Consider the following 15,389-nt stretch of genomic DNA (forward strand, 5'->3'; position numbering starts at 1 on the left):
GGGATGCTTATTTTAGCAGTAGTGCTGCTGTATGCCAAGTGTAAGTGACCTTAATCCTAGTCAAAGGTCCTGCTTTTCATTACACCTGGAATTAGTACTTTGGAGAATGGAACTTTATTAGGGTTTATTAAAATGCCCAACACCTGGAGTGAAGAGGAGCTAGCAGAGGCAGCCACATCCCACAGGTATTAGTGGGAGCAGTGGATCCTGATAGATTGTCCTTGTTCTTTTTAGCTCACTAACCAACCTCTGAATACCTCACAAGTACTGCTGGAAGCAGGGTTAATGGAATGAGCATCCTTGACTGAAGTGTATCTTGTAAAACTGTTTAATTACTTTGTCTCACCTGATGAGATAGTTTTGGTCTGTTGTGCTTGCCAAGTGATAGCAGATATAACATGGGTTTAAAAACAAACTGAATTTTTTTTTTCCCTAAAAATAAAGCAATAAAAGGCTTTAGGAATTGGGTGGTTATTAAAGAAATTACTTTTATTCTCTCTTTTCTGTGGGGTAAAGCTAATGAATGCAGCTGCTGAGGGGTGATACTCTTTGGCAGTGAGGTTAATTGCCAGCTGAAACATTGCTGAAGTTTCTTTTCAGAAAGAAGAAAGCAAAATAATTGAAGGATCATCTGCTAGTGGAAACATGATTGATTTCATATATATGAGGAAACAAAATTAACTAGTGCTGCCCTCTTGCAGTTCAACAGCAAGACAGTCATTAAACTAGTGTCACTGCAGTTACCACTTTGTGATGCGTAGGTACAGTTACAGGTTTCATGAATAAAAGGTAGATAGAGAGAGTTTCCAGTAATCTTCTGGGTGGAATATAACACTGTGACTGCCTTGTATAGCAGCTCTTGGATCTGAAATCTCTTAAATCTGAAGGAAATTAAGAAACCCTAGTTCTGTGAAAACAAATTTCCAAATTTCATGTGGCAGGTACTTTCTTAGGAGCAGTATCACTTGCCAAGGAAGCTCAATAGATAATTTTCCTCTTTTTTTTTTTTTTTTTTTTTTTTAACTACTAAAGATGTCCTAGGGACAAATGTCTGTTCTGCAGCTGGGGATATGGTGACTTTAGTCACCTGTTAGCTCTGGGTAAGGTAATTTTTCAGGTATGGACCCATGGGGACCTGTTTTGTCCTCCTTTTCACATGGAAGTGATGACTCCAAAGAGTTCATGCCTTCCTATGGCTGTCTTTAAAATCTGGAGGAGCCATTTGCTCCCTTCCTTGAAGAAAAGGCACATTGGAGTGTTTTTTGACCCATGAAAACCTGAAGTATGTCTAAAATAATTCCTTTTCTACAGTCATAAACTGATGCTGCTGCAGTCTTTGGGATATTCACTGCACCAGCACCAGATGTGTGGTGTTGCTAAATATCTGTATGTTGGAGATAAACAAGCAATGAACTAATCTGTACTTGTACAGTGTACACAGCTCCGTTCCTGGTCTTTAGCAGGCTTTATTTTGTTAGATTGAAGAGTGTTTATTTATCTTCTTTTCATGGTGTAGCAATGCACTTTGCACTGCTAATAATCCGAGAATTTTTTCCTAAGCAAAGGCTTACATTGTGTATGTGTTTTATTTTGGTGTGTGCTGTATTTTAAGGTTTTTTTTCATTATTTGTGCCTATCTAAAATACTTAAAAAGAGCACTTCCTCATCACCCACCATTCATATTAAGTAACATCAGGGAAGAGTGTCCTGAGATGGTGTTTCAGCTTGGATAGTGTAGAGGTAGACAACTGCTGAAGATAGGTGGCTTAAAAGGACATGTATGATAGAAGGGCCAGAGACAGAAGAGTGAAAAATCCTAACGAAGGAGATAAGGTGAGGGATTTAAAGGCAACTTGAGGAATTTTGATCAAATCTTCAGCTGAGGAAGGGAACAGGAGATAAGTGGGTTGAGAGTGCTTCTGCCATTTTCAGGGTGAGCTATATACACTGGGCCTTCTGAAATCTTGTTTCAAAAGTTAGAGTTCTGAGGGTCATTCTGATGGTGCTCTGATATTTGCTTTGGTTCCTGCTGCCTCATCCTGTGTGCTTTTGATGGAGCAGACACTAAGCTCTGTTTAAAATACCCAGAAATAGCAGTGTTTCATACTCATTTTATAGTAAGACAGGGTAACTTTTTTAATATGATGTGTTTTACTTACTTCAAAATCGATATATTCTAAAATAAATTTATTGGTGTGAACTACATTGGATGCTTTTTTGCCAGTTGCATGTAATGTGTCATTGTTCAGAGTGCTAACGGTGTCTTTAGGATTGCAAATCAAGCCTCTTCCTGCTCTTGGCATGGATCTAACCAGTGCATATAATGTCTGTTTGGCCTCATGGGGCATTTTGCCTGTCATTTCTTCCAAGGCTTCATAGTTGTATTGGGAAGTATGTTGAGTTTGAAAGGATACCAAAGTACGTGTGTTAGATTATTCTGTCTGCCCAGCCCTCCTGAGATAAGATTCAGTGTTTCATCTTGCAATTAAGATCGTTTAATAACTTGATGCAATGTAGGGGTTGGGACAAGTTGGGAATGTGGATTCTTGGTCAATCCCAGTATCACAGCTGTGTGTTGAGGCCCATGGCTTCATTAGGGTCCTTAATTGTGTGCCCTTGCCTTTTACGCTTTATCGTCTTCCACCAGGCAGTTTCCTAGTCCTTTTCCTTTTTGTTAATCACAGTAGTTGTCTGGCTGACTTCATACTGCAGAGCTGTGTTCAGCTGACTGCCATCTCTTTTTTTAGATCACTGCAGAGGTCGATTCCTCCAGTCGATCAGGAACTGCTGGAAAAGAAATATACATTAGTTATGTAGATTGTCAATCCTGGGGAAAACACACAAAACCAATTGTGTGCTGTCCTAATTATATGTGTTCTTATGAACCTATTAACCTTCTCATCAACCATTTCTGATGGTGGGAAAAAAGTGCTGCCCCTCCTTGTTTTTTAACTGGAGACACGGACTTCCACCCCCATCCCCCCCCCTTTTTTTTTTTTAAATCTCACTGTTGTCTGGAAATCTAAACTTTAATCCAGACTTATTTAATATGCTTGAAAATCTCGAAAATAATAAACTATTTCAAGTATGATAAAAGAGTCAAAATACATGCAGTACATATTCACAAATAGTTTTGTTTTGACATTTATCTTGCTGTAGTCATTCTGCCAATTGGCTTCAGGCACGGCTACCAAAAGAATGAACACATGTTGCATTCATTAGTTCTCATCTGGCTGTGCTTCGTCTTGCAAGACAGACAAAATCATGATCACATTAAATAGATTGTAATGCATTTGTAATACGAGTTCCCTTCTGCTGAACGGAATGATAACTTTGCAAAGCTGATGCTTTTAAGCCATATTTTGCTTAGTTTTCATATAATGGATATGAGTGTAGTGCCAGTGATGTCATTGCTTTTTCGTCTCGAAACGATGTCATGTGAAAAATATTCCAATATAATACTGAGCAAACTGCTGCCGCCTTCTTCCCCCGCCGTGTGAACTCCCCGTGTCACTGCTCCTGTCACTCCTCGTGTCGCGCCGTGGCTGACGATAGATGTGTGCCGTTTCTGACAGACAGACAGACAGACATGCTTTGAAACAACAATGGTTTATCTGCATCTCCCGGTGGTATTGTCGTTAGTCCCTGGCGGTGGTTCTTTATGCCCCGAGCGCGGACAGACGGCTGGCTGTGGGATGTTTATGGCCCGTGCACCGCTGTGCCCCCGGCCGTGACACCGAGCGGCGCGGGGGTGTCGGTTCCAGATTGCTGCGCTTCCCTGTGGGGAGAGTGCAGGACCCTGTCCGTGCAGGAGCAGCTGCCGCTTTCCCGTTCGGGAGCAGCTCGGCGGGCTCCGCTTCCCTGCCGGGCGGGCTCCGCGTCGCTGCCGTGCAGGCCCCGGGGGCCGCGGCCCCCCGCCCGCGCGGGAGGGAGCGCCGGGGCGCCGCCTGCCGGCGGGCCCCCCCCCGGCCCCCGCCCGCCCCCCCGCGCCCGCTCGGGGGCGGGGGCGCGGGCGGCGGGGCCGGCCGCCGCCAGCAGGGCTCGGTGCTCCGGGACCGTGTGCTGGGCGCCCGCCGGCCGGGTCGCGGCGCGGGAGCTCTCGCTGAGGCGCGGCGGGGCCGGCTCGGCGGCGGTGGCGGCCGGAGGGATGGAGGAAAGCTTGTCCTGCCTGGCCGCAGCCTGCGACCCTTCGGCGCTCGCCACCTTCTGCACGGGTAAAGTACCGCGCTGCCCCGCGCAGGGAGGGCTCGCTCAGAGTCATCCCCGGCGCTCTCCGCCCCGCATTTCCCATCCCTGGAGGCGAGAGAAAGGGAAGCCTGTCAGCGCCGGGGTAGGCTCTGCCCTGCGAGGTGTGAGGCTGGCTGGCCCCGCGTCCCCGTCAGCAGCTCGCAAGGTGTGCCTGCCCGGGGCCTGGGGGGCTCGCTGCCGTGCGGCACCCGCACCGCGAGAAGGTTGGCAAAAAAGAGATAAACACATACAACCGGGACGTGCGTGGGTAGCGGAGGAGGCTACAGGGTAACAAAGATGAAGTTAATGCTCGCTGGACGGGAGGTGCGGAGCAGCGTGGGTCCCGACGGCCCGGGGCTCGGACAGGGAAGAGTTCGGTGCGAGGGACCTTTCGCAGCCCTCGTGACAGGGCGGCTCTGGCGGGTCCAGCCTTTCCTTTGGACCTCTCGGTTTGACGCTCTCCGAAGGAAAAGCCGGAGGAAGCCCCGGTGGGACTCGCGGGGCCTCAGGCAGGCGGCAGTAAAGGCTCGTTCAGCGAGGGGAGAGCAGAACTGCGCCTGCTGCAGCTTTCTCGGTCTGTCCAACCTGTATTTGCCCTTCAGAACTAGGGGTGCTTTTCCCTTCTCCCTTTATTTTTACCAGTGTCGTAGTAAAAATGAAATATTTCAATACATTTTCTTTCTATTTTAAACAGCTGCTATCAAAACAGCCTCTCTTGAGTGCAAATTAGGTAATTAATTATTCTGACTGTAGCTACCAAAACTATATGGTCTTAACAAGACCTGCCAACCAAATAACCCTAGCCAAGAAATCCTATCAGAGATAAAGCGTGTTCCTCTCGTACACGGAGTGGAAGTGTTTTACTGCGAATGAAACAGACGTCAGTGAGCTACCCGTTCTTTGCTTGCTGATTCATGCCATATAATTTGGATACAAATGCAGCATCTCACATGTAAAACATTGCATTTATGGCCGAAAATATGATGGTCCACAGAAAAGTTTCCTAAAAAAATAAAAAGGAGCAAGTGCTTAAAGCATAGATTTCTGTGGCCATTTAATGAAGAAAGGACCTTGCTATAATGTACTTTGTTAGAGTACTTTACTTTATCTGCTTCAGAATTCAAAGCATTTGGTTTAGTATTCAAGATGTTGCAACCCTCAAGAAAGAAGGGAGGGTAAATTTGAAACGTTAACATTATAAGTACTTTGTATGATTTTTTTGCAGGCTTGCAAGGATTTTTACTGTAGAAAAGAAAAGCTAATGTTTAGCTGTTTGTCTTCAGAACAAAATTCAAAAGAAAAGCATTTTTTATGGCTATAGCTTGGAGCTTTTTTACCAATATTTAAAGGTTTCTGTGACATTTCTACTGACTTAATGGACTGTAACAAAAGTTTCTGTGATTGTCCGTAAAAAATTTATCAGTGTCTCAAACTTCAACTCAAGGTGTATCTTGAAGTTCCAATGTGAGTGTGACATAATAGATTTACCTTTGAGGTTTGTATAGAAATCCAACAAAGTAAGATGCAAGAAATGCATTCTTTTCTGAATGCATATGTTCTATTTTTTTCTTTTTCTCTGTCTTAGGAAATTGTTTTTACTGAAATTTTGATACAAGTCTGAGCATTTTGCAGGATAAGAGCATTTGTAATTAAAAGAAAATGTGGCTTTGGATATTCTTAGCAGGGTAATATGTTTTGTTGATTTAAAACTTGATTCCTACTTGTATGGTTAAGCCTAATATTCCTTTATATCAGGTTTCAATGACAGTGTGTTGGCTTGTGTATAAAGCGAGTGATAAGAAACTGGATTGATGGGGAATCAACAAGTGCTTTGTTCCTGTGAAATTTCTAACTTCAGCCTTGAGGGCTTTTGCACTGGTAACAAGTATGGAAAAGCCTGAGATTAAGTTATAGAAAGTATTTTTTTTTTCTTCTTTTTGTTGGGCTATGCATGCTCATTCTCGCTTTATTTAAACGAGCTTAGGGCTTTCTATTAACAGTAGGGTATTTCAGGTGAGGGTTTTGGGTATAACTTAATTTTTTAAAAATAAGTATCCTAGTGTGATGTACTTTTCTACAGAACTTTTCTACCTTTAATTGTGATTTGTTCTGTGCACCTCTAATTGCCCATTTCTTGCCAGAGCTAAAAATTAATTCCTAATTCAGCAGTAAAGAACTAGCATTTCCTTTTAACATATGGGGTATAATTGCTGATAGGCAGCTTAATCAAATTTTTTAAAAAAGCTTGTCTGGTGTCAGTAGGAAAGACGTCTTTTTTTCTTCTTTTTCTAATTAGCCTTTTATAATTAAAACTAAGACAATGACATGTCCCTTAGGAAGAGTGTAGCTATTAAACTGGATATGGGCTGGAATTAATCTCAGACAATATTCATCAGGATAGAAATTTTCATTTTGACCAAGGGAATTACTTATCTGCAAACAAATCTTCAGTTGGCATGCTTCTAGATTAAATATTTACCTCCAGTGATACTTGGCATCGAAATTGGTATTTATAAACAGGGGAAAAAACAAACAAACTCCAACATCCCACTATTTTTAAGCTTGATTTCTTTCAGACTCTTGATTTATATGCATTTGTCTTTAATGTTAAGACATAGAGAGAGTTTGTTTAGGGTGTTTTCACAGTGTTTTCCAATTGCTGGAGATATTGATGGCAGAAGTTGGGTTGTGACAGTGGCTCTGCAGGGTTTCTCGGGGCTTGACACTGGGTCTGCCTTGGGCTTGGTGCCTCTGCCAAGGGGCTGTCACTGTGCTGTGGAGGGCACCTCGACTGGCAGTGCCTGTGCCACCTGCCTCATTGGCAGGCAGTGACAGTGGCTGGCACATTCTGCTATTCTTGCTGCCTTGCTTCCCTGCACAGGTGCTGGTGCAAAATTATTTAATTTGAATTAGTATCTGACATAAGGGACTGTGCTGTGAGTATTTAGGTGTTACAAGAGCCTTTCTCTTTCTAGTGCCTGCAGTGCTATGTGTACACAACATAAAATTGTACATACTGTAAAGGTCGGGATAGGTTTTCATCTCACACTATTTAGAAGGCCAGTACCTTGCCTCAATAGAAGTCTCATTTTTTGACTTTGTAGTTACCTTCTAAAACTGTAGTATCATTTTCGGGTAACATTTTTTCTCTTTTGCCGGTTCAGATCTCTAGCTGGGTCCTAACAGTTCTAGGAACACGTATTAGTCATCAGAAGGGGGTTGAGGAGATAATAGTGACTTGTGCAGGTAATCGTTAGCGTTTTTTAGCAGTTGCAGGAAGTAATTGCAAGTTGAAGTAATTGCAAGCCACACTTGGAAGTTGCTGAAGTATCAAAATTGGTGAAATGTCAGAGGTGGAGTTGACACAGCAAACTTGTCATTAAAGGTCAGCTGGAAAGGTTCAGACTGCACACACTTTCTCAGCACCAAGTCTTTGCTGTCAAATTTTGAGTAATGCCCCGATTAAAAAAGTATCTTTATGAACCCCTGCTTCTCACAGAGAAGTAAGTTCAGCCAGAAAGAGGTGGCATTGGAAACTTCCCTCTTGCAGCAGACTTCTTCAACCTGCTCCTTCTGCATGGAGCCAGAGCAGCTTTGAGAGCAGAACTTGCAAAGAAATACAGAAAAAGTGCTGGACATTCAGCTCCTGCCCTGTGAGCAGGGAAGAAGGAATAACCAGATATGACAGCCATTAGTCACAGTTCTTTATTGCATGATGAGAAGATGTCTTTATGCATCATAAAATCAGGATTTAGGTGATACGTCTTCTTGCTTTGCTCTTCTCTTCCAGCGCCTTTTCTGTTCTTTGTATGTTCTAAAAATGCATGAATTTGTTGGAGTTTGCCCTTGTTTGCCTGTGAAGCTCTTCAGAAGCATTTAAAACCATGGTAATACCCACAATCTAATTTCTGATCCCTATGTAATGCATTAAAGGGAGCGTTCACTTCCATGAGAACCTGGTTTGGGCTGACACTTCAGGTTTTTGCATGATTTGACTTATTTGGTAAATAAATGTCACACAATGTCTTGAGCATTAAGATATTTTTGAGGTTGCTTTTCTTAGATGATAGAGGTGAAAAAATCAGAGCTGCAAATGTCACCCTGAGTGATTTGCACTGATATGGTGCAGTTTCTGTGCTGGGGTTACGTTGGGTGCATGGTGGCAAAGTGGCCCTGAAGGTTGTTGGGCAGGGGTTTGGCAGGAGCTGGCCAGTGGGGCTGATCTAACTGAAAACTAATTGGGGGTGAAAAAAGTTTTGTGTCAGGTAGTCACCAAAAATTGTATCCTGCAGCAGATACTGGGGCAGAAGAAGCAGCATGAGCCTTCAAGGAAAATCACCCCTTTTAGCAGCAGCCCACAGTTTGACTGGCTTAAAAACAAATTAAACCATGCCCAAGACAGTAGTACTACAGACTGAATCAATACTAAAATTAGAACAATTTGTCGCTTTGACTTTTGATTTGATCTTAATGTAAAGAAACATACTCTGTCTCCCAGTGTTTCTTCTTGCTTTCACCTTCAGAGTCTTGAATGATTATTTATGGACAACATTGAACTGAAGAAAACATCTAATGGATTTCACTGAAGAAATCTTTGAATTGCCCATCTTTACAATATTCTATACATTTTTTTGCAATCAAGGAAACCTTTAGGCACGTAATGATATGAAAAACTGCTGAGAAGAAAAACATTTTGACAAACTTTTTCTTTAAAGGATGCAGTTCAAACTTTTAAAAATACCACTCTGTCTGTACTATAAATAATTAACTGGACATTTTGTTCAGTGGAGGCAGAGCTGTGCTCCTGGCCCTGCTGTGGCAGGGTCACTTGTCTCCTCCAGCTTTCTGGGAGGTCTCCCCCAGGTGTACACATTGCATGACCATTCTTGCAGCCTGCAAAGACATGAGAATTCTTTGCAGGCTACAAGGATGGTCACACCTAGTTTAGAGCATGGGCTTGTGCTGGACTTGCAGAGGGCCAAAGGAAGGTGGAAGCTTGGAGCATGTTGACGCAGTAGGTTAGTAAATGTGGATTAGTAGGTTAAACAAGCTGGCATTCAGTCTTGAGTAAGAGCAGTGTGCTTGAGTAGTTACTGCATGGTAGTTCTCTCCTGGGCTCGCTCCCTACTGGTTTATGTGGGCACATTCCAGGTTGCAGCCCAAAAAATATATTTTGTTAAAAATAAAATAAATGTTGTTAAATAAGATTATTGAAAAGGTTAGAAAATGCTGAAAAGTTATAAATAATCTTGTTCCTGTTGATGTTATTCTGTTGTGGTGGGAGGAATATTTTCTATGCATGAAGGATCCTGTTACTTTGGTTAGCAGTATTAAGCAGAAATAGTATCCTCCTGGATGGTTCTTTTATATGTATAAATAGCTGAATTAGCATAGCTAATGCTTAGTAAGTGTATGTGGAATTAATCAGTCCTAAAACATAAGCATTAGTGGAATAAACTAGATAATTCAGTGGTTTAAGATAATTGCTGCTTTCAGAGTAACTATTATCTTTTTGGCTTTAGATTGTTCTTCCCACAGTTATCAAACAAATACAAATCTCCAGGGTTTAAAATAAGAGAATAAAATTGAATTGCAGACACTGGAGACCTACAATATGTAGCTTTTTTCCAGAATGCTTTTCACTTGATGATTTGGAGTATATTAGTAAAAATCTATAAATTTTATTTCCGTGGGTTCAGGCAGGCCTAACCTAGCATTGCTGTTCCTGATCTGTTATGAAAAGCTGGAAGTGTTACCCAGTGATAACTACAGAAGAGCTTTGACATAGGTCTGCAAGGGACTGAAAGCTGATGTGGTAGTGGTGGGTTGAATGGCAATTCAGAGGCTCTCCCGTTGTGTTGGTGCTTGTGTGATTTTGTAGAAAAACATCACTGCTTTTTTTTTTGAAATTGTGTCTTTAGCAAATAAAAATTTCTCTTTCTGAGGTGGCTTTGATTGTTACCAGTTCTTGATTAATTAATGCCTTAATTTTGAGGAAGAAGGAAGTAAATGGGAAAAAATGCAACTTGTAATTTGTGACACTGCTGTTAGTCCCAACTATATTCAAGTCTTGTTTTTCAAGTATTTGTAGCACTTGTAGTATTTATAATACTAGACAGATATATCCATGGTCAGTCATTATTGCTATTTGTAGGGCTACATTTGTTACCTAAAACTGTTGCTTTGTAGTGAATAGTGGGAAGAGAAACCTGAAGATTTTTTATGCTTCAGAGATCCCATCTTTAGGAAGATCAGATAAGTAATCTGTTTATGATACAAAATGTGATGTATTTAAGCAACTTTGATAGATATATCCCTTTTGAATGTACAAAATTTGGGAAACATTCCACACAGAAATGTGTTTCTCTACAGGATCCTTTGAGGAGAAAGGGAAAAGTGTCCCTATGGAAAGGCAATTTTCCCCTGTAAGGAAATTCCATGCACACATGCATGTGATTTATCAACAGTGATTGTGATAGTTCAATTTTGTGTAGGACTTCTACATAAAATACCTTCAAGGTGAAATTTTAGAAGGTCTTAGCCTGCCTGTGTCAACCGAAGTGTTCTGTTCAATGATTGATTTTTCTCTTGAAAGCTGTAGTACCATGTAAGACTGTTTCAGAGTGCTTGTGTTTGCTTTGCTTCAGTTCTGAAATCTGCTTTGTGGTTCAGCCTAAATAAAGGTGAGAATTAATTCCTCCCTTTTCTGGGGAGTTTTCCATTTTAGGTGTACTAGTGCCAGGATTAGCAACTGAAATTATGATTGAAACTGGTTTTATTTTTATGTATTCATTTCTGCAGAAGTGGCCTAACTGCAGCTTTATAAAATAGATGTGCAGTCACACGTACAGATGTCTGTCTTGCTGTTCAAGAGTTCTTCCTTGTCATGAATTAAATCTGTTTCATTTCACAATTACATAATTTGTTTATAGAGCATTTGTGGGAATTTGTTGATAGTGTCCTTGCTAAGGAGAGTGCAGCAACACTTGGTGACAGATCTGCAGTCTGAACTGTTTAAAAGACTATCTTTGCAAAAGAACAAACGTTAATATTTCTACAGCTCAGGAGAAGCAGCTTGTTGCAGGACAGTGAGTCTCCTGTCAGGCAGCAGTAGCCACAGCAGCAGGAAAGGTGTGAGCAGTGCTTTCCACCCACACCTTGTTTGCAGCTGTTACTTCACCAGGGCTATTTAACTGCTAACATAAAATAAAAAGAGCTTAACTAAAGAACCAGTCAGTTTAATTGTATTTATACTCACTACCCCTTTTTGAGGGTGGCTGTTGACTTTCACCAGCACAGATACTTCTTACTGCTCTCTGGCCTGTGTTTTCTCTGACACACAATGCGTAGATATTTCTCAGTACCTCCTCCTGTGTAGTAACTTAATTGGAGATTGTGACTAATGTGTGATTAGTACTTGTGCATACCAAGTTCAAGGTTGGCTGTGTGGGAGCCATGTGCTTTATCCTTGAAATCAAGCAGACAGGTTAGCTGTGTCTTTAGTATGACTGGTCTATATGGAGATGGGTTGGTTCTTTTCTATACAAGAAACCCCCAACCAAACCAAACTGCTGTGGATTTGGTTCCACCTGGGGTAAATGCAAGCTGTTGTAGAAATGTTTCCCTAATATCAAAGCTACAAGCAGTTGCAGAAGCTATGGAAGCTTCTTGGTGGAGGTAAAAAAAGAAGGATTTTGACTGATGCTGTTGCAAGTGTTGAATTGGATCAAGTTTGTGATTAGAGAGCTTTAGTCTCACATTCCTAAAAAACAGTGGACTTTTAAAAATATCAAAACCAGGCCTTGTGTCTGTTCTTGCTTACAAGACACAGGAGAGGTTGAATGGCTGTGAGATGGTATCCCCTGCAGCAGGGAGGGTAACATTTGTATGACAGAGCTGGGAAAAGATGTGCCTTCTGCAGGAGATGCTTCCCAGTGGGATGGATAAAGCATGACGGCCTTACAAGCACAACTGGCTGCTCCTGCCCTGCTGCGGCAGAGCTGTGGGCGAATGGTCAGGAGAGAAAAACTAGCTAATGAATACTCCCAGCAGAAGGCTTGTCCCTTAGAGGCTGTTTTTTTCAAGGGAGGGAGTGGATTGTCATCCTTAGGTTTTGGATTAGAAGATGCAAAGAAGGACAGTAACTCTTCAAGGTCACTTTAGCTTGTCGGAGTTGAAGTTCAAAGCTGGTATTTTACTGAATGGACTCTGGTATGGAGAGGTAATAAAGCAGTGGCCACATAGGGCTGTGAGTAAGTGGAAGGAATTCATGTACCTGAAATACCAGAAAACTGAAATAAGGCAGCAAGTTGGGAAGTCTATTTCAAAACAGGTTTTCCCTTTATCTGAAATTGCCGTGTCCTGTGACTTGGCATGATAAGAGGCTTGAAATAGCGCTGTGTACACCAGTGCTGGTGCCTCCCCCTGCTCTGGTGTAAGCATGTTTCTGCTGAGCAAAAAATGCTCAGATCCTGCTTTTTCCAGCAGTGCTGAAAGGGAAAGCTTTCCCTGCAGAGTAGATGAGTGTTTTGGGAGAAGGAGGTCTGTATTTCATTGGGAAAGGAAATTAATACTACAGGCCAGGATTCTATTTTTCTTGATGGAGTTTTGCATAGTGGCACTTAGGATAGATTGGCTTAGAATAGCACAGAATGAGATCAAAGAAATGGTTTGTACAGTGGTGTTTTAGATGTTATAAATTAGATATTTATGAGTCCTGGGGGAAAGAAATGCACAGCACAGTGAAGCAGCCAGTACAAAAACTTTCAGAAATGTTCCAACACTTTTATTTACAGGGATAATGTCTATCATGATTTCTAGATAACAGCAACTAGAGATTATTCATGTGTGTGCCATGATTTGAGATGAGTAGAATTTTGTAAGTAAACATTGCATGGTACAAAATGAAATGTATCCATAAAAGAAGAGGTTGTTTTGCTTTGCCTGATGTTATCTCACTTAATGATTTCAGTGCTTTTCTGTTTTGCTGCTGAAATGTTACTCTAGAATTGATGAGAATATAGCAATCTTAGAGTAGAACTTCTTTCCTCTGGGGCAAAAATGTACTTGTTCAAAGCAAAACAAAAACCCGACTAAGTTAGTTGCCCAAGTAAGCAATAAATATTTAAGATATTGGAAGATTTCCATAAGTGTCAGATTGAAAGTATGTTGGTACTACTGAATTCAAATCCTTTGCAGCAGAGGAGATGCACTGCCATTAATGGGGAGTGTTGGACTTTGCCTGCGTTGTTGCAATCTAAAGATTGAATGTTTCACAAACTTGGATTTTATTCATGTGTTACTAGGAAAGTATATGTTTTGGAAATAGAGCTTGGATAATCAGTGGTAAGCTGTATTAATTGGGGCTTAAATTCTGAAAAAAATTAAAATTCTATGTACACTTCTTTGAGCAAGAATTAGCACCATTGCTCTGGCAAGAGCAGTTAAAAAATTAAGTGGTTCTGGGTAGAGGGAGGGGTGCAGAGAGAGATGGAGAATCTGAGATTACTGTGATGCTTTTTTTTCCTCTCTTCTTCCCTCCTTCCTCTCTCCCTTTCCATTTACAAGCCTCCACACCAACTTCCTTGCCTGCCACATAACTGCTGGTATCTGTGCAAATGAGTTTGCACAGTACTCCAGGAAAACCACTGTTTCAGATGGTCCCATGTTTCTCCATGAACTCTGTGCATTCGCTGGACTTTGTGTTGTTTTGGATAGCAGTACTTTTGTCTGAGCCTGACTGTGGTTATCGTTCATTCTGTTGAGCAGGTCAATGGCAATTAATGCTGCCATCTTTTTTTAGATTTGTGCATTAAAGACATGGAGTGTTCTAAATGGGAAGTTAGACTGAACTTAAAAGTCAGAGTTAGGGCTGTCCTTCAAGAGTGTGTTGAAATCATACAGGTAGTAAGATCCAGTTTTTAATTACTTGGTCATGGTCTCCTCCAAGTTAGAACTCAGAAAAGGAGATTCTTCCCATAAAAGCAGTTGGTTGGTATTTTGAGTTACCTTTATTTTCTTTGCATGTCTCTCTCTTATTTTTATGGGAAAGCTCTTAATCTTGCATCTTGAAAAATTGCATGCATTTAAACACTGACCTTGCTGCAGCACTTAGGGTAGTTCATTGGTAGCCCACAAGTGTTAATTAACCTTTAGGCAATGTGGGTTCATGAATTTAAATTCATTTAACAGAGGAAGAGTGAAGTTAAAAAGATATTAAGGTCAAAAGCATCTGCTAATTGCCTAATTTTCTAATTAAGCAGTTGCCTAATTTGAAACTAGAAAGGCTTGATTGTCAAAGTGCATAGGGAGAACTGCCCTGTACATGTCAAAAGCCTGATTGCTTCTGGTGGGTTTACCTGTGAGAGCCGAGCACTTTTCCACACTGATATCTGGTGTTTTGAGTTAGGCACAGCATGCAGGCTCCTCTGCAGTGAGGCTTTGGGAGCGCGGGAGAAATGCTTTCCTACTCTCGGTGTCCTGCCTGCTGGGGCCACTGGGGAGCCCCAGGCAGTGGCTGGCTTTGTCTCTCTACTGCAGAGCGAAAGCCTGTTGAGCTTCTCCATAGGTGGCTTGGGTGCTGTCTGCTTTTGGTGCAGGGAGGTGAGAGGTGGCTGAACCCTCGGTGAAGAGGAAGACTTCAGGGATGTGGTCACCCTTCAGCATATGAAAAGTTGTTTTCTTAGAAAATGTTAGCTAGATCAGTTTGGGCATTAAGGAGGATGGGGATTAACCTACATTGTTTCATGCTCACTTCATTTGTTACTTTTAAATTAGCATTTTAGCATGGAAATGTTCTAACACTTCTAGCACAGTGAAAATGAAATATTTCAAGTGAAGGAATACTAATCTGTGTGTGCTAAAGTGTTAATTAATGCATGTGTAACTTACAGTAGAGCAGTGTATTGCAGCTGTGTGTGGTTGCTGTGTGAATTTCCAAGCCTCTATGTTAGAAAAGATGCTCCCTGCCCCTCTTCTTACTGTGACGTGAAAATGGGATGGCGCCAAATATTGATAAGAGCTTGGGGTGGCTGGGATATCTGCTAAGCCATACATGGGGGATCCCAAGTAGGTGCCCATAGCCACCATGAATTCTGTCTATGGAGTGTAAAGGTCACTGATTTGTAGCAAAAATATTATTTTGGAAGGGTATGGGCTTGTCT

General features: G+C 41.7%; 1 protein-coding gene across 6 annotated transcripts in view; it reads left to right on the top strand.

The window, feature by feature from the left end:
* EML4 (EMAP like 4) overlaps nucleotides 1-15,389 on the top strand; it is a 146,915-nt gene that overhangs the window by 56,008 nt on the left and 75,518 nt on the right. For 4 of the 6 annotated variants that reach the window (XM_088052672.1, XM_088052673.1, XM_088052675.1 and 1 more), the window contains exon 1: nucleotides 4,110-4,214. The exons of the other annotated variants lie outside the window; for them this stretch is intronic. In XM_088052672.1, the coding sequence (XP_087908798.1) occupies nucleotides 4,148-4,214 (67 nt within the window). In that variant the 5' untranslated portion in view covers nucleotides 4,110-4,147. Of the gene's footprint in view, nucleotides 1-4,109; nucleotides 4,215-15,389 lie in introns of those variants that run through there. 6 annotated transcript variants of the gene reach the window in all.

Source organism: Pseudopodoces humilis, chromosome 3, assembly GCF_049639895.1.
Source record: "Pseudopodoces humilis isolate 2021_Gansu_Grassland_sample_001 chromosome 3, ASM4963989v1, whole genome shotgun sequence".
NCBI lineage: Eukaryota > Metazoa > Chordata > Aves > Passeriformes > Paridae > Pseudopodoces > Pseudopodoces humilis.